This window comes from Setaria italica, chromosome I (genome assembly GCF_000263155.2).
Source record: "Setaria italica strain Yugu1 chromosome I, Setaria_italica_v2.0, whole genome shotgun sequence".
In the NCBI taxonomy this organism is placed as follows: Eukaryota; Viridiplantae; Streptophyta; class Magnoliopsida; order Poales; family Poaceae; genus Setaria; species Setaria italica.
In genome coordinates, this window is record NC_028450.1 from 33,658,143 (window position 1) to 33,679,764 (window position 21,622).

Genomic DNA, 21,622 nt, shown 5'->3' on the forward strand with positions numbered 1-21,622 from the left:
CCCATTCGTTTATTTGCATGCATGGCCTGTTCCACCTCAGGCACGCCCCTTGAGCAGTTGGTGCGCTGCTTTCACCTGTTTCTTGAGCGTCGATTTTTGGGCGTTTCCCCCCTTTTTCCTTTGGAGGAAAGGAGCACTGTCGTAACTCGCCTATAGACTTTCTCTTTTTTCCTACCGGTTCGTTTAAAAAAATGCATGCATGATCATGCTGCTCGTATATGATTCGGATTTTATCTACATCTTTGTATTCTTCCCTCCCTGCTGTGCATTTGTTGTAAAGGGCCGGTGCTCACTTTGTGTGCCGGTACGGTGCTAAAGTTTCAAGAAAGTTTGGCTTGCAAATTTGTAAAAATGCCGGTGCTCGCGTGCCAGTGTTTAAGTTTGGTTTGCAGCTTAAATATTCATGGTTTGAGTTTATTCTTGCCGCAGAGGAGAATATATGGCTACGTGTATTGTGTATACATGTATGCATGTCTTCATTTTCTGATTATAAGTATGAGACACACACATGTACAGACACCACGCTCACACACACTCCCTCCCATATATTTGATGCCGCGAGCCAAATCAAAACGGGTTAAAATATTTATCGTCCAAAATACAAAATCCGACGCCATGTATCGTACATTGATTTTGTATTAAATTGGTGCGTACCGTAAGGAAATGATGGTATATTTCATTAACAGAGCTAGTATGTAGCCACTAGAGCCTATGCATGGAATGCAATTCTTGAAATGTACAGTTTGTAGTTTGGCGGTCATCTGACCATTTGATTAATTAAAAGGGGCGGCCACAAAGCCTGGCGTTTTGTTTCCCTGGTGTACGGAATCCAGGTCGACAGTTAAGTGCTGTCTTTTTTGGAAAAAGCAGTTAACTGCTGTTGGTTAAGCGCATTCCTGTGTGATATACCAAGACAATCAGCACACGAAAAACCATCAGGCGCGCGAAGAATTCACCCGGCCATGGTACCCAGCAAACCTGCAACACAAGCCAGTAAACTTTCCGCGCCGGCCCCACACCATCCAGCGTGAAGGAATCGTTATTAGCCACACGTACACGAAGGAAATATCTGCCGAACAGTTAGCGAATTAAAACCGCGCGTCGTATGTGAGGCGCTGCCTCCTTTCGATCATGGTTTTCCTTCGCTAGCAGGCCCGCAATGGTTATGATGATGATGCGCGCCGTCACGGGCCGTTGTTGTTATCGGCAACTAGCCCAACCGACGATACAAGTACACCGATGCTTTGCTCGTCGGTCTCACATCAATGCGTGCTGGGAAAGTTCCAGAAGGAACGCCCACCACCACATGATATCAGCTGGCTCGATCGAGCTAGAGGACGATGCAGCTGAAGCAGGATGCATGTGCACCGTGTCACTGTGTTTCGGTGGAGACGGTTCAGGAAGAGCTCGACCAAGCTTACATGTTGCAGCAACAGGGCCGGGGGTTCACCATCATCTTACTGACGCTTTTCTTTCTGCAATTTCTAAATTGTAGCTATAGTAATTGTCCTTCATATACGTAGCCGTGATTTTAAGTCGTAGATTTGGCAACGGACCCTGTGATTCGCGGCGGCCGGGCACGGCTGGTCCGGTCTCCGGTCGACGGTCGTCGTCGAACTCGTACTCCTCTCCGCATCTCGCCTCGGTCTGCCCCGTTCTCCCGCTCCCACGCCACGCCAGGCCACACACTTTCTGACACATCGGTGTCATGAGCTGCGCGGGCGGCCTGTGAATCACGCGGCGGAGCAGCAGCCGGCAGAGGTGAGATCTCTCAGAAAGTGAGCCAGCGAGGTGGCGACGTTGATGCCTCTCCTGGCTTCTTCTCTGCCGGGGCAGTAAACGACCGGCGGCATGGGGAGATGGCCCATTGGCATTTTGGCAGCGCAGCATTGACGGGCTGACCGGCCCACGAGCTAGCTGCGCAAGCCGCCGAGCCGTCCTTCTGGAGCCTTGTCACTGCCTTTCTGGCTTGCCAGCTACTTGTGGAAGTGGTTATTTTAGCTGTTGTTACTCCATATATGATGGGTAAATGATTATCTGCCTGCTACTCTTTGTCATGTGTAATTGTGTATGTGTGTTTATATCCACTGTTTCACATGACAGGCTGGATTGCGAAGTTTAATCGTATGTTGAACGCAATAGTGTAGTCGGTGTCTTTTTAGAAAAAAAAAATTATTTCGTGAAAACTAAAATTAACGGTAGTGATGTGAGAACCAACCGGGAGAAACCTATTATCTTGGATGCACACTCACTCTTATATACACGCGCGTGTTGATGAAGTCACCACACACTTCACAATCAACGATCATGTCATCTACTAGAGGCTACCACGCTACAGGAATATCACCAATAATTCATGAAATAAGTTTAGAATAATATGAGCACCCGTGCTGAGTATAGGACTCGAATATAGTGGACAAGTTTCAACACATAATAGCTTATTATAATTGGTTTTGTGCTTAATTATTATACTCCCTCATTTCAAATTATATATATCAAGTTTTGTCCTAAGTCAAAATTATCTAACTTTGTTCAAATTTGTAAAAAAAATATAAACATCTATAATATCGAATAGATGTACTACCAATATCTATTACATGGTGCATCTAATTAAACTAATTTTGTGCTATATATTTGCGTATTTTCGTCTTAAAAACTTGGTCAAAACTTGAAATTTTTGACTTCGAACAGAACTGAAATGACTTACAACAAATAGAGTAGTCGTGTTTTTTACGAGCACTCTTCGTTCAAATATAAACGATTGCAAAAACGGTCCCGGTGCACTATAATGTTTCCTAATGCAAACTCCAAGCTAATCCGGTTCTATAGAATTTTCAACAATCACAAGCTATAACTCACACCAGACAAAGTATTAGTAAAATTTATCCTCAAAGCAAGCAGTTTTTTTTAACGAATAACCTGCGTATATTGCCACATGAACATTTTTTCTTAGACGTGCATATGCACAATTTTTAACCATTAGGAGACACATGTGCCATTGTTGTGTTGTACTTTTGATAGGTGTAGTGTTCTAGTCCCAAGATCTGGTTCTCCCCTATAAATACCCACGTATCCTCCTCACTGAGCTTATTCCCATCCAGTTGCACCAGCATTCTCCTACCCCCCGTGTGTAAGAGCACTCTCTGGGTTTTACAGTACTGTCGCCATGGCATCCAAGGCCTTCCTCCTCGTCGCCCTCGTCCTGGTCCTCTTCACGGTGACCAACGCCTGCGGCGGCGGCTGCCCGACGCCAACGCCACCAACGCCGACGCCGCCGTCACCGTCACCGTCGAGCAAAGGCAAGTGCCCCAAGAACGCGCTCAAGCTCGCGGCGTGCGCCAACGTGGCCGGCCTCGTGAGCGCCGAGGTCGGCCAGCCGCCCGCCGAGCCATGCTGCAGCATCCTCGGCGGCCTCGCCGACCTCGAGGCCGCCGCCTGCCTCTGCACCGCCATCAAGGCCAACGTGCTCGGCATCAGCCTCGACATCCCTGTCAAGCTCAGCCTCATTGTCAACTACTGTGGCAAGAACCTCCCCAGTGGTTTCATATGCGCTTGATAGCTACGCGGTTACGTACTCGCATGCAACACGCACGCATGAATACGGGCAGTGTTTGTTCGTGAGTGCATGCTGCATGCATCGCGTTTGTTTTCGCCGAATTTTCTTTTGTCTGCTTGCTTTGTCTGCCCGGTGGTTCTGAATGTAGAACCACGGACGGATCAACAATAATGTGTGAGTTGATTGTTTGTGTTTTGCCTTTTTCACCTTTTTCATCCTTCCTCCCTCTAATTGTATGGCTATGGAGATTTTCTTCTCCAAGGTCCAAGCTAGGAAATGCATATGCATGTAATCTATTTTAGTTTTTAGTGTGCTGTGTTTATCTCATTGTCGTAATTGCTTGTAGTTGATTCCATGGATTGTATGTACTGCAAGCAAAAGTTTGGACGAGCAAGGGTTAATTTCCGTTATGTTGGCATTAACAAAATCTCTAGCTTTTCTCAAAAGGAAAAAAAGGGAGATGTCGAAGTTCCATAAAGAGTCAAATACTCAAATATGACATTTCTTTATCCCTATCATGGTGCCGTATTTTTTTTTTCAAAACAAGTTATAAATGTAGTCACTCATATAAACATATGCACACTCACATGTATAAACTCTCTCTCACACACACACATCCTACCTTTACAAAGAAGTTTGGGACAACAAATCTTAAAATTGATGAAGTAACCACAAGAATCTCATTGCCAACGGATACGTCACCTCCCATTAGATACAGGCAAATATGAGCTCCCATTAGATACAGGCAAATATGAGCAATTGTGCTGAGTCCATAACTCGAATCAAGTAGGCAGATTCTACCGCAAGAAACGCACGTAGAGTTGGCTTGTGGTGCTCCACTTGAAGTAAAATTTATTAAGTGGGAAATCTTGGATGGGTGAAATATGATATATTCTTCCTTCTTACTCCACTTAAAATTTCCTTAATGACGTACATATCTAAGGCACATATATTACCGAGAAAAATTCTTAGGAACAACCAGGGGCAGATTCAAGATTTTAAAGAAGGGTCTTCCTTCCTCCTCTCTTTATCTTCTTATGGGAACTCACTAGACGCGTAATGTCGCGAGATGCCTCGACAGATGACGAACATGAGAAACGTACATGTGACAAGGCTGGCGTGACCGGCCCACACACCACGTACACCAACCTCTAGCTCGTCCTGGAGGCAGGATGACCCACTGGACCAGGCAAGGTCTGTACTGCCTACTGGGGCGCGCAGCCGCACAGGCCATAGGAAATGGCCATAGAGCTCATCAGCTCACCGACCCCCCGCCCCCGACCCGGTGAGCCCCGGCCTATCAGCACCGTATACCGGCACGCAGGATAGGAGCTCTCACCTAGACAGCTGCGCTGAAACACAAAACGCCCAAGAACCATCAGCGCCAGTGTGTGTGCCCGGCCCGTGGTCCCTGCGCTGAAGGCCTCTGCAGATGCACAGACATGGCTCGTCGTTTCGGAGCCCGTGACCGCGTGCGGGGGCCGTCCAGACCGGTCGGTCGTCGGGTGCCTACCGCCGCCGCGCGCGCGCGCGCCGTGGCCATGACCTTGAACCTAGGTTTGCGCCGTCCGCCGTGCCCGTGCGTGGACTGGACCATGCACGCGCCGCGCTCGGAGGGCCAGGGGGGCGGCCGGCGCAGCCGCGCGCGGGTGAGCGGTCGGCGCTCCAATTCCACGCTGCGCTCAGCTCAGCAGCCACAGGCCGGAGGAGCAAGCCCGCGCGCGGGCCGGGTAGGCAGCAGCCACCAGCCAGGCGGCCAGGCAGCCAGGCAGTGCACGCATGTGGACGTGATTGGATGATCGGATCTGCGAGCTCGGCACTATTTCTCTCCTGCGCCCGTGACTTGCATGGTCCGGTCCCGCGCGTACCTCGATGGTGGTCTCGTCCGCCGATTATCGGCTGGGTTAGATGGCCCGCGGCAGATAGTTCGCTGGAGTTTTCTTCCTGGTTATCTCATCGTCGTTACGATCGACCTAAGTCGTGCTATCCTGCGTCGCCGGCTGGCTGGGTTTGCGCAAGCTCAATGGTAATGACGTAATGTCGATGCTTTAATTTGTCGGTAAATTTAGGGTTTTTCTAATTAAGGAATATATAATTATCCTGGCTGTTCTGTCAGTGAGGCACAGCTTTTTTTTTTTTGCGAGGAGTGAGGTACAGATATAGATGCTCGTTATTACAACCTCATTCCGAAGGTGATCGAAACACACAACAAAAGTTATTATCTTATGGAAATAAAAAAGATGACTTCAAACTAAAGACAAAGTCTATTATTAGTGCACCTCGTACCTATCACTCTGTTATTGACCACCCTCCCGAACATTGCCGCACTTTCTTGTATATGGTGTAAGTCCTCCCTTTTTGCAATAATGACTCAAGTGGCTAACCGGGAATGTAGAACTTTGTCGAAGACCATCTCCAAGGCTGAGCCAAATAGCCCAACATAACACACTAGTTGCCGCTTGAGGTGCTTTATTTTTTACGTCCGTGGACGCAAATCTGGACTTCAGACTTCTACGTTGAACAACACGGAGGACCTGAGAGATCTGCTTAACTTCAGTGCAGGCTTCAAATCAGCTCGCGAGTGGTGCGCAGCGTGCTAGTCAATTTGACCTGCGATTAACAAGGGAACGTAAAATTCCTGAGTCGATAGGCGGCAAAGCCTTTTGAGTAGGCATTCTTCAAATAAACACCATTAAGATATGTTCAATATAATCATGCGGTGTAAATAAACAGAAGCATTAATGGCATGTGCCATCGGCTGTATGAGCCGACGGGCTAAGATAGAAGCAATACAAAGCAACAGCCATAAAAGGGAGCCCTTGTTAACCACACACTTATCAGATAAGCTAACAGATCTAGCCAGTATCTTGTTAAGTGTATTGAACTCAGACAAGGTAACATGAATGACAGAGCATTGGCATCAATCGACTAACTTAAAAGATTAGAACATAGCAACAAGGACCAGCCGATGCTGACTGTACGCAAGCCAGATATATTATCAGATTTTAATTAATATCTTAATAAGTGTATTGAACTTAGATAAGGCAACACGAATGAGAGGCCATTCACCTCGATCTAACAACGTAAAAGACTAGAGTACAATCACCAAAGACCTCTTGCTTACCTCTTACAAGCCTATTAAGGTAACAAAGTTTAATCAATATATTAACCATGTAATTGAACTTAGATAAGGTAACACGGTGAGAGGGCATTAACTTTGACCCGTTAATCTTAATAGATAGGCTCGCGGCAGCAAGGCCTTGTACGCTCCCCTATCAGCTCAATGACCTCATCATGCTTCCGTGAGATACGGATAAGACTCGACCGAAGCATCGGCTCTCAATGGTAACACGCTGATGTCAAAGGCCTGACAGTTAGCAATACGAGAGGTAGGGGTAAAGATCTATCGGACCTAGCATATATATAAGGTAGTAAGAGCATGCAGAGTCTACCAACCAATACGATCTGATAACTATGAACGTTTAAACAAGGTGAGGGAGCCGATGAAGACAACCTAACTAGATCTAAATGTTTGATAACTGTGAGCAACGTCGAAGACAAGCAGAATATTGGACAAAACCTAGAAAGTTCTACTTGCAATCTAAGTTAACTCGATAACTAGCCACACGACCGAATATCAGAATATAAGACTTAACTTACAAAGTTCCGATAGAGATCGTATGACCGGGTGACGGTACTTACAAATTTGCTAGAGATCAAAACCGATGTAGCCTTGCACGTAAGAAGAAACTTGTCGAAAAGCTACGTTACTTTTACTTCTAAGGGTTTGGCAGCATGGCGCCGAAAGATTATATTGATTTATTGAGATATATATGTTACAATGGCTAGAGGTACATATTTATATCCTAAAATAATAACTTATGACGGGCTACGACAATGATCTAAACAAAACTTGCCTTAACATAAATATCTAAACAAAAGGAAATCTTAAGATACATGGACTCTAAAGTCAAGAATCGTTGCTAATCCGACCTGTCCGTGCGTGGATGCGTGATTAACATGGACTTCTCCTTTCCATGCGGCAACTGGCTTTTCCTTTTATTTTAATCATCTTCCCGTACATGTGCTGGCCTGCATGCTCTTTCTTTACTCTGCTTATCTCTTCTTGTTAGCCGATCCCATCAAGTCAAATTAATCCTTGCTCCTCAATGAAACATGGGATTTTATCGGCCTTTGGCCGGTGTCAACCACGTCAACGCCACTTAACCATCTTATAAATATATGTGAAATTGAACTCGGCCGATTAGGGTAAAGAAAAAACTATTCATCGTTCTCCGAAGAAATCTAGCAACGAACAAGGGTGTCGCGTTGATTCATCTAAATTGCGATAACAACGCTGCAAGTTAGGTTTCCATTCTCTCTTAGCTATATTGTCTTTGATAAAGACTACCCATTATATATACTAGCAGAAATGCCCGTACGTTGCTACGGGTCATTACTTGCTCTCACGTTATTATACGTTTGTTCATAACACTTCAACCAATGTCTTTTCCATATGCTGATCAACCAACACATCGCAGAGAGAAGAAAAGTTCATATGAAATGCAAGGCAATTTTGCTAATTGGTACGAGTCTGCAAATGCTGAAAAAATAAATATTTCAAAAGTTCACACGCAAATAGAAAAAAAAACTGCAGATCTTTTGGTGGGAGTTGTTTTCCATCAAACAGTAGGATATGTCATGTCTTTTACAAATTCTAGGTGATCAGGAGCCAAACGTGAAAATTCACCTACTACACCTCATCCAGGAAAGAGAGCACCAGAGACACAGGGGAAAAACTAATTGAAGTTTTGAACATCAGAAACAAGACGCACCCACTGCATATGGGAAGATTAGTCCACAAACTCTGCACCACGGCTCCTGCAATTCTCCCAAGCCACCAGCCATTTACTCAACATCCTGGGCATATTCACAGAAAAATGCCCAAACATCCATTCATTAGTAATCTTCCTTCTAAGAAAAAAATTATTAGTAACCAAAGGCGATAAATTATTTCATATTATTTAGTAGATATTAAATTTTCAAAAGTCAATACAAATTATAGATAAATAGTATTCTAATCTTACTGGCAATGTACACAAATATACAGTACATCTATGTTGATGACAGTGTGTTGCTGCAATAGAAAAAAAAAGAGTTCAATGTAATAAATAACATGAAAAACGTGATGTTTTGACCAATATGCATCGCAATCTACTGATCTTATAGCAACATAATATTCTTAGTGCTCGTGAGATACGCACAAGTTTTCAAAAAATATAGTAGACAAGAATTTTATATTCATATTAAATTTAGATGGAGGCACAATTACTTTCATCCCTTGAAGTTCTCATGAATAAAATAAGATGCAGCTCTGGTGCCTTCATGTCTTTTTCTGCTTTGCTAATCTTCCCTTCTAATTCGGCTCTCGAGTGTCTTCTCCTTTGCCCTTTTTTCAGCACAACACATGAAAGCACCCTCTTTTTGTACATTATTATTATATTATTTATAAGTGATAAAGATGGATGCACCTACATGGTTTGAATCAAAAAGCCAAAACTCAATCAAATGTTAACCTTAGAGTTATGCCAGGCACGTGTTTTTAAGTAACTTAATAAATAAGAATTCTATATTCATATTAGATTTAGCAAAGTGCAACACACACATATATAAAAGAATTTCAAATCTTCGAGAAGTCAATTCCAATTAAATTTCCTTGATCCATACACATGAGCCATTAGCTCTACAGTCATGAAACAAAGAAATTAATGGCATCTGTCTTCACGGAGCTAGCTAGAGCATTGTGAGAGATCAGAATTCTTAATGTGAAAATTAAATTTCCTGGTCCATCAAGAAAACCCTTATATGTTGGACGATTAGTATCTTGCAGTATGGATGATTTGCAGTATCAAAGAACACAAGTTTTGACAGGGTGTCCATTATCTCAATAAAACCTACGTATGTGCAACAAAATGGTTCCATAAAAAAAGTGCAACAAAATGGCGAATAGAAATCAGACTTGAAATGAAAAGGAATGTTTCACTGAAACAAAAGCATTGGTAAGCAAACTTACCAGGGCATTTTTCATCGGTCGGCAAGCCTAGCTCCTGTTGCAAAACAATTCAACAGCCTTATCAAGATTTTAATATCATCCTAGCTCCTGTGCAATAGCAAAACAATTGAACAGCCTTATCCAGATATTTTGCAGCTAAGTAAATTTAACTATAGTTGATGATTAACTCCACCAACCAAGGAGGAAATATAAGGGAAGAACGTAAATGTCCAAAACTGTGAGGCCATGTGAGGCAGATAGATACCTACTGTAGGTTGGGTCCTCACCGGAATCATCACTGATTGTCTCATTTCTGGTAACCACATTTCCTTCTATGATCTCATGAAGCCAAACCTGATGGGAAACAAATGCAGAAGAAATAGATAATGTAAGAGTAGTCTGGAAAAAAAAGCTTCAGCAGCCAGATGCATTTTTTTCAATTCCTTTTATGCATACCTCTCTAGCACAATGGTGATATGTCCATTGACCTAGGTAATAATAGTATGGTGGCAAATGTGGCACAATATCATTCTGATGGGTCACGCAGATTGTTCTAGGGACTTGAGCACCAAAGTTACATTCTAATTCTTACTTAACCAACATATGAATTGTATTCCCACTATAACAAGTACTGCTAAGTCCACAACTGAAAAATCATAGCGCCAACAGAAAGAAGTTCAACAAAAGGAAAGGAAAAGGAGAAAGTACAACATGTTCGAACGGCTGAGTCAAGGAAAAAACACATATGACACATCATACAGAAACGAAAGCATTACTGAATCTTTGTGGACCTGAAACCATTACTGGACCTAAAACTGTAGTTTCCCATTTTTAATAAAAGTAGACATGAATGTGGTCGCCAGTAGCCACTATCTTTAAAAAGGAACTGCAGACATATAAAGAGTTTTGTGCAAAGAGTAAGACTACCTTCATAGCCACCATACACTGGATCTTCCGACAGTAAATGAGGTGTGTACAGATCAACAAAACTGCATCCATATGCTTCAAGAACAATTTTAGCGGCTGATTCAACATATATAAGGTCGTGAACAAAGTAATATTTCTTTCAATTTGCTGGCTGGAGCAACCTAAGCACAATGTAAAAAAATGATTTCATACTTTCAGAACAAACGCACCTGAAACAACCAAGCCCAGCAGCTAGATGACCAGCAAAAATATAGAGCAGAGTATGATGGGATAAAAATATACCATTATGTCCGTGGTCACAGTATCTGATGCCCCTCCAAATAATCACCACAGAGGGATGTGAATGCTGTTAGCAACCGCGTCAATCAGTGCCATCTCCACTCCTGCTGTAGCCTTAATTGGAAAACAATTACAATCAAATACACATGGAATGGGAAATCTTTGTATTTGATGTGTAAACAGCAACCGAACACTTGAGTACACATATGAATATCAGAAACAAACATTAATCCATGCCTATTTTTCCATTTATTCATCAACGGTCTTTTTTTATAAATGGAACCTTTCTACATGAGCTAAACAAAATAATCGATTTGTCACATGGAAAGGACCTTTATGCTTATGTAGGTTTTTTTTGGATACAAAACTGGTTGGTTTAGTGGCTTGTATTCTGAATGAACTGCTCTAAGCTTATACTAACCAAACATTTTTTTTCAGGTTAAATGGGTTTTCAAGGACGATTTCACCAGGCCAGTTACCATCCAGAGCAAATATTAGCGGATATAACCAAGCTTGGTTTTCAGTTACGCTTCCTCTGAAGGCCATCTCACATTCATCCCTCTCACATATTTCATCCCACTCACCTCGTAAGGATGGCAACAAATTAGATCCTCCGAAAGAAACAAAATCTTTCAGTAATTCAGGGCCTGAAAGGCAATTCCCATCTACATCGAAGCCTATACTTCAAAGTGCAGTCACCCCATCAACATTGGGATCACCACGTTCAACAATTTAAGATTTCCACAACATCCTAGACTTTTCAACGCGAATCGCACGTTCTTCATCTCAAGATCAAGCACCTGTCAACCTAACTGCAACAGAATGCAAATTTTACTACCCTGCGAGCCGGGCGAGGGAAGGTGCGGATTCCTCACCGATGCAAAGGCGTGTCCATGGAGGACACCGGTGACCTCGTCGAGCAGCGCGCCGAGCGACGCCGCGGGCCTCGAGCGCGGCCGGCTGGTCCTCGTCGACGACGGATGGCAGCACGGGCGCCTCCCGCACCCGACGGCGCCGCTACGGAGCTCGACGCGCACGGCGACGTTGGAGACGGCGTCGAGGCGCGAGGACACGATGGTGAAGGGCGCGGCGAGCGGGGCCCCCTCGGTCGCCGCGACGTCCACGGAGAATGTCTGAGGGTGGGGAGGAAGGGGATCGACGGGAGGTTGGAGGCGTGGAGGGATCGATCGGAGGGCACATATGGCCGCGAGGGGGCGGGCAGGTGGCAGCGGTGCAGGGCGGGTGGCAGCGGCGCAGAGCGAGCGAGGAGAGAAGGAGTTCGGAGCGGGGCGCGGCTCGGAGGGAGGGGGCCGCCGGTCGCCCGCTCCGCCGGCCACCGTGAGGCCGCTCCACCGCCCGGCTCCCCTGCTCCACCACCACCTCAGAGCACCTCCCCGCCGCCCGGGTCCCCCGCTCCGCCCCTCCCTGCTTTCTGCTGCCCCTCCCTGCTCTCCACCGTCATCGCCCCTCCCTGCTCTCCACCGTCGCCGCCCGCTCCTGCCGGATCCAGATCCAGCACCCCGACGACGCCTTCTCAGACGCCGATGAGCTCCGGCTGAGGCCGCGCGCAGGGGCAGCGTGGGGGAGCGTCGGGGCGCCCCGCTCCAGCCGCCGCCAGCCAGTCCACTGCCGGGCGGCGCCGGGTCCGGAGCCGGACGGCCGGACGGAGTGCGCCCAATCCCCCTCCCCTCTCTGTTTTATAAGCTTTTTCCCGTTTAACCCCCTCCCTTCCCTTCTTTTTCCACCCGAGCCATTCCTCTCTTTACAATATGGACTGCGGGTTGATTCCTTGAAAGTTGAGGGGTTGTTTTGCAAAATGACCACGACGTACGAAAATCCAAGCAGAGGCGTTACTTGCTTTAATAATAGGTAAATATAAATGCCACATGAACACTTTAATCTAAGGAATTTGAAGTCTTCAAATGTATCCATGGCGTGCGATGACGGGCATGCTTAATGACCATCTAAAATTTTCGTGCCGGTATTCAATTGAAAAATTCAAGACGCATGCCAGCTCGTGAGCTTACTATCTACTACCAACGCTCTGCATAAAGAAACAGTGAGCGTTTTTTTTCTTTTTTGAGGGTAACATTGAGCGGAATTGGTAAGCTAAACACGATTGGTCGGTTTCATTTGTCAATTGGGCCAAATTAACAACAAGGCATATCCTGGACTGGGTTTTACACAATTGGGCCAACCCTCCATTACCGTTTTATTGGGCCCATTCAGCCCATATTAGCAGGAAAGTCAGCCTGCATATGTGGTTTCTACACTTGCAGTTGCAGGAGCGGGACAGCCCGCGAGAGGTCAAGACTCGCCTCCGACGACGCCCCACGCCAGGTCCGGCGACCATGGGCACCGCGGCGGTCGACCTCGAGGCGCGTCAGCTCCGCATCCTTGGCCGGATCGCGGACCTCGAGCTCGCCGTGCAGCAGCGCCGCATCGGGGCGCTCTCCATCTCCGCGGCGTCCCCGGAGGACGGTGAGGCCGAGGCGGGAGCTACCGAGGCGCGGCTCTCGGTCCTCCTGGCCGCGCGCGGCGTGCGGGACTTCGCCTTCCGGCGCGTGCCCGCGGAATACTACGACCGTCCCCTTGAGGAGCGCCGCGGCCTCCTCCGCGCCGACTCGGTCGCTCAGCTCTGCAAGAGCATCGTCATGGTACGAGGTGTTCCCTTTCCATTTCCTTGAGGGCATTTCGTCGAGCACTTAGCCTGCCTAATTGCGTTAGGTTCGCTACAGTTACGTTGATATGGCGTTTTGTCGAGTGATTGGTGCGGTCATGCTATTGGTCGATTTAGGCAAGCTGCATTAGGTTGTTAGTAGCATGTGGAATATGAAGGAAATGGTGTCCAAGATTAATTGCTTCTGGATTGTTAAATGATATACGAATTGTATTGTAGGATGGAAAAATGCTTGTAATATTCAGATTTTTTAGACGACTACTACTAGATTACACTCAATAAGACTGTTGCTATCTTCTATTGTATGTTCATACTTGATTACAGTTAATAAGACTGTTGCTATCTTCTGTTGCTCGTAATGTTCTGTACCATTCTATGATTGTACTAATATGTTGGGTGAGTGCTGTTGCAGTTGACTTGTTACAGGAAGAACTGCTCTAGTTTTGTGTTTTTGAAATCCTACAGTTCTAATAGCTGTACAAAGGATAGGATAATTTACCAATGATATAGCCTTGTTTCTATGAACAATGAAATACTCTTTGAGGGCTACAACTAACAATGACATGTAACGATTTACTTCCTAAGCATAGAAGTGTAGAGCTACAGTTTATGGCCATGCCTCAAAATCCGACAATAATCTTTCTTGATGATGAATATGTCCTTCGTTTATTAGGTGAACACCCAAGCCACTGCAGATGTTGTTGACTGCAGCAATCCAAAAAATTCAAAATACTATGTTGTTGTTGTTCAGGTAAGCTTTAAGATACCAGAATACCATTCTGAATTTATGACCTTATATTTATCTTGAGAAAATGTATAACCTTGCAGTATATGGCGCGGCTTAACGCTGAAAACATCAAGAACTTCCTGTACGAACTAAATGAGAAGCAAATACCCAAAAAGAGATTTAACAGTAAGATTCTTACAATATAATCGAAGTTCTATTTTTATTTTTTTTGTAGGCTGATGCGTGTATGGTGCCTCCTTTGGTTTTTAATTAGAAATCTGTAGCCTAGACCCCTCTCTTTCTGATGGTGTACAAACGAAATGGAGTGGATTCACACGGTGTATCTCATTTCCTGATGCTATACAGCAGCTAGGACAGGAACTATTTCCTATGTATTTATTGTCTCCACATAGAGCTCCTCTTTTCATATACGGGGAGTTCTTCTAAACACAGATTGCCATCATCAAAGATGTAGAAATGTACTAAATCTAGATTGCAACAAGCTTATTGCAGCGGTATTACTGAGGAATGGAGAGCCTTAACCTTGATAATGAAAAGATGTTAGATGTGCTACTAAAACATTTTAGTAAAGTTTTGGCCTTAATAACTTCCACTATGGGCAAAGTTTGTCTGTATTCCTAGCCAGATTGCAGGATATTCTTCTGCCCTTTACTTTATTGCTGTTGGTGCTGTCAGGAACTGACCTAAACCTGCTGCCAGGCCACAAGAAGTCGCCAGTTCTACTGATTTCTGAAACAATGGTGCATGCCATACTTTATATATCCACTGAAAGAAATGTGCTTCTTTTGCATTCTGGACATTTTCATTGCCTAGTAATAAGCATTGACGCATACCATAGCTTAGGCATTTTGAATGGCTGCTGGCCTACTATTGCTGTCATCTGAAACCGACCTTGCTTTTTACTTGTCTAATGCAGTGAGGTTGGCACCAGAAGAGGAGTCACACAAGCTTACTGGGTTTGTGCACAACGCTGTCACATGCATCGGGATGGAAACAGACATACCGGTAATGTAAATTTGTAGTTACATTGTAGCTATTGAAGAATGTACATTGCAAAGATGCTGCCATAAGCTTCAACTTAAAATTCAAAGATTTATTTGCATATCCATACACGACATTCTCTACTAAACATCTTATTTAGCTGTCTAATGGCTACAGTCCTACTCCCGTTACATAAGAACAAATAAATGGTAGGAGTAGCCGATAGATAGATGATCCTACTACAGCTGCATAAGAGTAAATGCATTCAGCTGTGACCTGTGAGTATGGAGAAAACATTCTCAGTTTTATTTTATTTTATTTTTCAAAAGAACAGGAGGTGCTAGGCCTTTAATATATATTAAAAAGATAAAATGTACAAAGAGGGTAAAAGAAAGTTACAGGGAATCTAGCCAATCACTAATACCAGGGAAATAACTAGCTTTGGCTCTGTGGATAACATTTTGTCAAGTTGATGCTTTTGGTAGATTTTTATGTACTTGCTCAAAATGTACGTCGTAGAGTGAACGTGCAAAATTAGCAAGGTACTTGATGCAAAAGCTTCCTCCTCAGGTTATCATAGATGAAGCTATCACCAAGTTGGATGAGGGGTTCTTCTGGTTGGGTGGCGGAGAAGTTGACCTCAAGCTCGGGATGCGAACCTCACAATTCCTTAGTGCCTTTAGTCCATTCGTTGTGAAATGCAGCTGATGATAATCTGCAACGGAAGAGAAGCTTCTGATCCATTTGGTTCTACAGAGCGTCTGGATGCATCACATGGAGGCACACCACAAGTAGATTTTGCTTGGATCTGGGGTTGGGATGTCTGTCTTTTTTGAAGCAGGCTATCCCCTTCCAATTGCTCACCTTGCATTGTTTACAGCTGACTGTTGGTAAGATTGATGTGGTGGGAGGGGACATTCTTGGGAAGATTGAGATATTTGCCACAACTAGGCATATAATACTCTTTGTACTTTGTGCCTAAAACTCATGTTGGTTTCTGGTGTGGGTACTTGAGAACTAGGAGTTACATGATTTAGTCATGGTAATTTATCAGGAAGCTCAACTGACAATAAATTTCTGTTGTTATTTCATCGTCTTATTAAACGATAAGCCAATATCATATACGTTGTGCACGCGACATCAGGACAGGGCAGCGGAATGATTTCGGCTGCAACTTTGTACAATAGAGGCGCAAGAAATAGATGAGCATTACGGTTGTGAACTATGAACACGTACTCACGGAGCATGAATGCATGGTTGACTAGTTGTGAATGGGATTCATTCAAACATTCGATTCTTGATTTCTCTATACAAAAGCACAAGATGCACTGAGATCAGGCAACTGAAGAACTGCTAACCACACTGTATATATCAACTGACTAGGAAAGAGGCCAGATAGATTTGAGCCCCTGTTTTGTGTCGCTTGTCTGCTTGATGCACTCGTCACTGCTACCTGTTATGAACAGCCGGTGCTGGGTGAGCATCTAGGTAGTCCATGGCTACTAGGGTTTCTGCGGTGTAAGCTGTGGTCGTGTTCGATCCTACTATTAGCTCGCTGTTCGACTCCGCTCCTAGCACCGACCGCTCTCGCAAGCTCGACCTCACCTACACAGCAAGATGGAAAAAAGTTTTCCTATATCATTTCCTGGCAGATGCTTTGTTATGCCAATCGCTACATATGCTACACATGTTGGAAATGCATTACATGCTGCATACCTTCATCCCTTCTGATCTTTTTCTCAAAGAACCACGGCAAGAATCACCTGCAAATCAGACGACTGTCTATGAATGACCAACATATCAATCAAGGTGGCTAGCTACGAAGTTTGTACAGGCATTATCGACGGGTAATCTAACGCGATACAGGGCTCGGTTTCATGTTTCGCTCGAGGTATCCAAAATATCTACGGTTAACATAGCACCAAGTCAATTTCAAGCATGCATAGTTGCATACTTGCATACACAGATGAATGTCGCCTAAAGGCCAATAAAAGTGAAAAGACGAAGAAATATTTAAAGTGCAAGACGAAGAAATATTTAAAGGATAGCTACATTAAGGTCAGAGCAAGTGATACATGACATTCTCTCATCGGTTATGATGCGGAGTGTGGGTTCTAGGTTGAGCGTAATCCAGATGGATTCCCTCCTCATGCCCATGACGACGAAGCTGCCGCAAAACCCTAACGACATGTCTAGCATTGCTAACTACTGCACCTGATGATGCCATTTCCTTCTTCGCCGCAATCACTGCTTCATTGCCCATTGATGTATCCATGTTGCTTCCAACTGGAACCTCCGATGAGGATCTCATCTTCCCCTTGGAAGCACCACCATCCGTCACACCCTGTGGAACAACTCCACAGAGAAAATGAAGAGGGTATAAAAACCATTACGTATTAAGAAGTAGATAGAATCTGACCGAACGGATAATCCAGTAAATTCCATGGAATGATTGTAGTTAATAGTTGTGAATTAGATAGATAGGTTACCTTGGGTGGTGAGGAAGAAGCAGGCAGCATTCTTGAGTAGTCCTTACCATGGACACGGAGATGGCGAGCTTCGCAAGAGTTTATGTAAAGAGTGAGGATGAACGCAGCTATAAGGACAGTAGTGGTGGTGCTTAGCTTTAGCTGCCCCTTGAGAGCCAGGGTAGAGCTTGGGCTAAACATGGAGGAGTGGTGTGGTTGCTTGTAGTGATCTCTTAGAATACATGGATAGGTTAGAGAAAACGGCATGGAGGGAGGCACAAGAAGGATGAAGTATCAGAGAGAAGGCTATGTGTTTTCGCGGCCCAACCTCTGCTTTCTATCATCGTTCCAATGGTAGATAGAAGAATGAGGAGGAAGGATCCATAAGCAAATCAGTTTGACGACGTTACCGCTGGATCGAAATATATACGGTACATAATGTATGGGGTGATTTTAGAATAAACTAAAGGTGCCGAGGTGTACTTTTCAAAGCTAAGGGTTTCTTCTTCGTGTCAAGTGGCTAAGACATGCGCCTAGCTAGTGACCTAGCCAAATCTTTATTCTGCATCTTTAGTTTCTGTTGAGTCTGTTCGCTTCAGCTTATCAGCCACCGAACAGTATTTTTCTCTCACAACAAATCAGCCATTTCAATTTTTCAGCCAGCTTATAAGTCCAACCGAACGGGTCGGTTTTTGCAAATGGTTGGAATAATCTATGTACTCGACCTTACTCTGTGTGTTCAACTGAGGCTTGTGATTAACCAGGGGATCGGATTTGGGATCAGCGCATCAAAGGCAAGGAGAGCGTTCTCGCGAAGGGCCACCACGCACCATCCTCACGAAGGGAAACTCGGCGTGTTTCTTAAGGGGCTGTTTGGATATGAGGTGCTAAACTTTAACAGTGTCACATCGGATGTTCGGATGCTAATTAGGAGGACTAAATATGAGCTAATTATAAAACTAATTGCAGAACCTTGTGCTAATTCGCGAGACGAATCTATTAAGCCTAATTAATCCATCATTAGCAAATGGTTACTGTAGCACCACATTGTCAAATCATGGACTAATTAGGCTTAATAGATTCGTCTCGCGAATTATACTCCATCTGTGCAATTAGTTTTGTAATTAGCTTATGTTTAGTACTCCTAATTAGCATCCAAACATCCGATGTGACAGGTGTTAAACTTTAACAGGGGTTTCCCAAACACCCCCTAACACAACCTGTCGTACGAATTAGAAGATCTCTCGCTGGCCGATGGGGGCGCGAGCAACGAGGCAGGGAAGGGCGGAGCCACCTACTCAACCGCACGTGAATGTCTCGATCCGTCCGTCCCCGCCCTTGAGGGCTTGAGGCACCGCGCGCAGCAGCCGCGCATAGATTTTGTGGGCGGCCATGCGCGTCGCCATTATGGCATGCAGTGCGATCCACTGTTTCGGCACAGCTTGGAGCCGGTCCGTATCATCGAACCGATTAACCTATCGGGGCTTCCATCGCCTCGATGTGACCAAGTTGGCATTCTTAAGCTCGACTCTAATTCAGTTCAACTTGCCGTTTTTATTAATTTACTCGTTAATTATTTTCATTCTGTTGCAGAGATGGTAGCTTCGGTTGATCGACCCCGTCGACATGGACATGATGAACTTGAGTGCTTAAACAAGGCTTTTTTTTCGTTAATTGCTTGCAGTGCAAAGTTGTTTGCGCGTATTGATCGACTAGGGCCTTGTTTAGTTGCCCAACTTGGGTGCACCCAAATTACTGTAGCAACACTGTAGCGTTTCGTTTGTATTTGTGAATTATTGTCCAAATATTGACTAATTAGGCTTAAAAGATTCGTCTCGCAAAGTACAACAAAATTGTGCAATTAGTTTTTGATTTCGTCTACGTTTAGTACTCCATGCATGTACCGCAAATTTGATGTGATGGGGAATCTTCTTTTTGCATAGTGCCAAAGTTGGGAGTTGGGGGTGAACTAAACATGGCCTAGAAGAAAGGAGTGTTGGTCTGAACTCTGAACTGCGAAAGCAAACGAATGTGGCTACTGCATAGTGCATACACATACACTCTCGAGACTCGAGACTCGAGAGTGTGTGCAGGGTGGCAGCGCCGATCGCCGTGCGTGCGTGCGGTGGGGCCGGCCGGCCGGTTTGCTTGGCGAGGCAAAAAATGGCGCTGCCTGGCTGGCTGGCTGGCGGCGTCGGAGAAAGTGCCGGTGAAAAGGAAGGAAGGAAGGACGGCGGCTACTAGGCTGGGCTGTGGCGCGCGCCTGCCCCGCCGCCGTGTCGGCCGCGCGCCCGCACCCGCTCGCCTGGCGTCCCCGCCCGCGCTGGCCGCTCCCCGTTGTCGTCCGGCGCACGCACCACCACATCCCCTGTGCCCTGTCGGTAGTCGCGTCCATTCCGAAGCACTCAGCCAGTCAGCCTCGGCCGTGCAGGATTAGGCGTTCGTGCCAACGGAACCGGCGAATGCCAACGACGAGTCGTGGCTCGTGGTTAGCCTTAGCCGCCGGTTTGAGTTGGCATCCCGCATCCCCCTCGGCCTCGTGGCGCCGCTGCGGCGGGTTAGGCGTGGACCGCGCGATAAGCCGGCGAGTCCTAGTATAGTGTCACTGAAATCGCAAACAGATCTCTGATCTGCTGGTAGGATACGCGAGGCAGCGATGATGAACGGATTGGGTAGTTGGAGTATGTCGACTACCCCACGCTTTAGCAGTTGGCAGTTGCAGATTGGGCGGCAGTTGGGCAGCTCTCTTTTTTTCACGTCTGGCCCAACTACCCACCAAAGAAGATCTTCCCGGCTGCCGGCCCGGACCAGAAGACTCTCCAGCTAGATTTCGGGCCTGCTTGCCGTTGAAATCGTACCGGAAGTGGCCCACTTACATGTACAAATTATATTGCCATTAGATTACAGACAACTAATAAAAAAAATTCTAAAGCTAGTGTGGTAGCTTCATGAAAAATTTTATGAGTATTAAATTCCATCCCATATCAGTAATTTTGCTGATTTGGCAAGATCTTTATGAGAAGAGAGAAGTGGGAGTTTCGTCATATATATGAAAGGAGTTTCATTCCTATAAAACTCAACCGACAGAGTTACCTAGTTCCTATAACACTATAACACTATAATGAAACTGTGCAGCGAAACTGGACTCCTAAACCCTCTTTTTCAAAAAAAGAAAAAAAATATGTACCAATCCCTATAGCCTCTCTTCCTTTCTCAGCGTCAGCGGTTAGGACTGTACATCACACATCATCATCACTGAAAAAAGGAGAGCTGCCAATACAGTACTCCGTAGCGCGGGACGTTCACCATAATCATCATCATCCATTCATCCGGTACACTGTACAACACAGTGTACGAGACCACATGAACCGTGCAGCACCCCCGGCTCTGCCATGTGCCGCTGCCACCGTCCAGCGATCGCGCGTGCTGACTTGCTGACAGAACGGCCAGCGCAAAGACACGTTCCCAGGCGATAAAAATTTGCCGCACGCTAGCAGCAGAGCAGCCGATGTGGCCAGCCACGAGAAAACAAACTGCACGGTACTGGAATTGTTATAACCACTGTATTTCTACCATTTTTCTCATGGCAGAAATCTATTTGGCATTTTCCATGCCACGGTGAAGACATGAAATGAAAGAAAGTATGCAATTTTCGCCTCATGCAGTCAGTGAATTGCAGGGAAGGGAAGGGAACGCTCCCCTCTGTTGGGACCACTGGCCAAAAGGAAAGGGAAGCAACCTTGGCAAACTCACCTCAGCTTTCCATCGTTAATGCCAAAAGGCTTTAGGGGCTCCGTCCCTCATTTATAAATGGGAAAGAAACAGCCCAATGATCGTCTCTTTGAAAACTTTGTTGCCACAGGAAAAAAAAAATGACATCAGTATCCGTCCTCCCCACAGTTTTTTAGAGCTATTCTTTCTCCCCAGAGCA

The 21,622-nt window shown here is 45.4% G+C and overlaps 3 protein-coding genes across 3 annotated transcripts; 2 read left to right on the top strand and 1 right to left on the bottom strand.

Moving 5' to 3' along the window:
• Nucleotides 1-3,073: 3,073 nt before the first annotated feature.
• LOC101786102 (14 kDa proline-rich protein DC2.15) lies at nucleotides 3,074-3,966 on the top strand. Its single transcript, XM_012843212.2, has one exon. It carries the CDS (start codon nucleotides 3,167-3,169, stop codon nucleotides 3,554-3,556), a length of 390 nt encoding a protein of 129 aa, XP_012698666.1. The 5' UTR covers nucleotides 3,074-3,166; the 3' UTR covers nucleotides 3,557-3,966.
• A 4,194-nt stretch (nucleotides 3,967-8,160) lies between these two features.
• LOC101786507 (CASP-like protein 4A1) lies at nucleotides 8,161-13,039 on the bottom strand. Its single transcript, XM_014805027.2, has 7 exons — nucleotides 13,023-13,039; nucleotides 11,653-12,506; nucleotides 10,818-10,927; nucleotides 10,536-10,696; nucleotides 9,874-9,962; nucleotides 9,630-9,663; nucleotides 8,161-8,476 (listed from the first exon to the last, which is right to left on the bottom strand). Exons 1-3 carry the CDS (start codon nucleotides 13,037-13,039, stop codon nucleotides 10,860-10,862), a joined length of 939 nt encoding a protein of 312 aa, XP_014660513.1. The 3' UTR covers nucleotides 8,161-8,476; nucleotides 9,630-9,663; nucleotides 9,874-9,962; nucleotides 10,536-10,696; nucleotides 10,818-10,859.
• Nucleotides 13,040-13,101: 62 nt separating this feature from the next.
• LOC101762606 lies at nucleotides 13,102-16,343 on the top strand. The gene is made up of 5 exons (XM_004953318.4): nucleotides 13,102-13,471; nucleotides 14,168-14,245; nucleotides 14,323-14,407; nucleotides 15,159-15,247; nucleotides 15,794-16,343. Exons 1-5 carry the CDS (start codon nucleotides 13,166-13,168, stop codon nucleotides 15,929-15,931), a joined length of 696 nt encoding a protein of 231 aa, XP_004953375.1. The 5' UTR covers nucleotides 13,102-13,165; the 3' UTR covers nucleotides 15,932-16,343.
• Nucleotides 16,344-21,622: the final 5,279 nt, after the last annotated feature.

What these genes read in the sequence shown, in the direction of transcription:
- LOC101786507 (XM_014805027.2), bottom strand. An exon ending in TCCCTCGCCCGGCTCGCAGG is followed by an intron (nt 10,928 to 11,652) that starts GTAGTAAAATTT and finishes TTCCAATTAAGG; the next exon opens with CTACAGCAGGAGTGGAGATG.
- LOC101786102 (XM_012843212.2), top strand. Translation starts at nt 3,167, where the DNA reads ATGGCATCCAAGGCCTTCCTCCTCGTCGCCCTCGTCCTGGTCCTCTTC.
- LOC101762606 (XM_004953318.4), top strand. Translation starts at nt 13,166, where the DNA reads ATGGGCACCGCGGCGGTCGACCTCGAGGCGCGTCAGCTCCGCATCCTT. An exon ending in ACCCAAAAAGAGATTTAACA is followed by an intron (nt 14,408 to 15,158) that starts GTAAGATTCTTA and finishes TGTCTAATGCAG; the next exon opens with TGAGGTTGGCACCAGAAGAG. An exon ending in GGATGGAAACAGACATACCG is followed by an intron (nt 15,248 to 15,793) that starts GTAATGTAAATT and finishes CTTCCTCCTCAG; the next exon opens with GTTATCATAGATGAAGCTAT.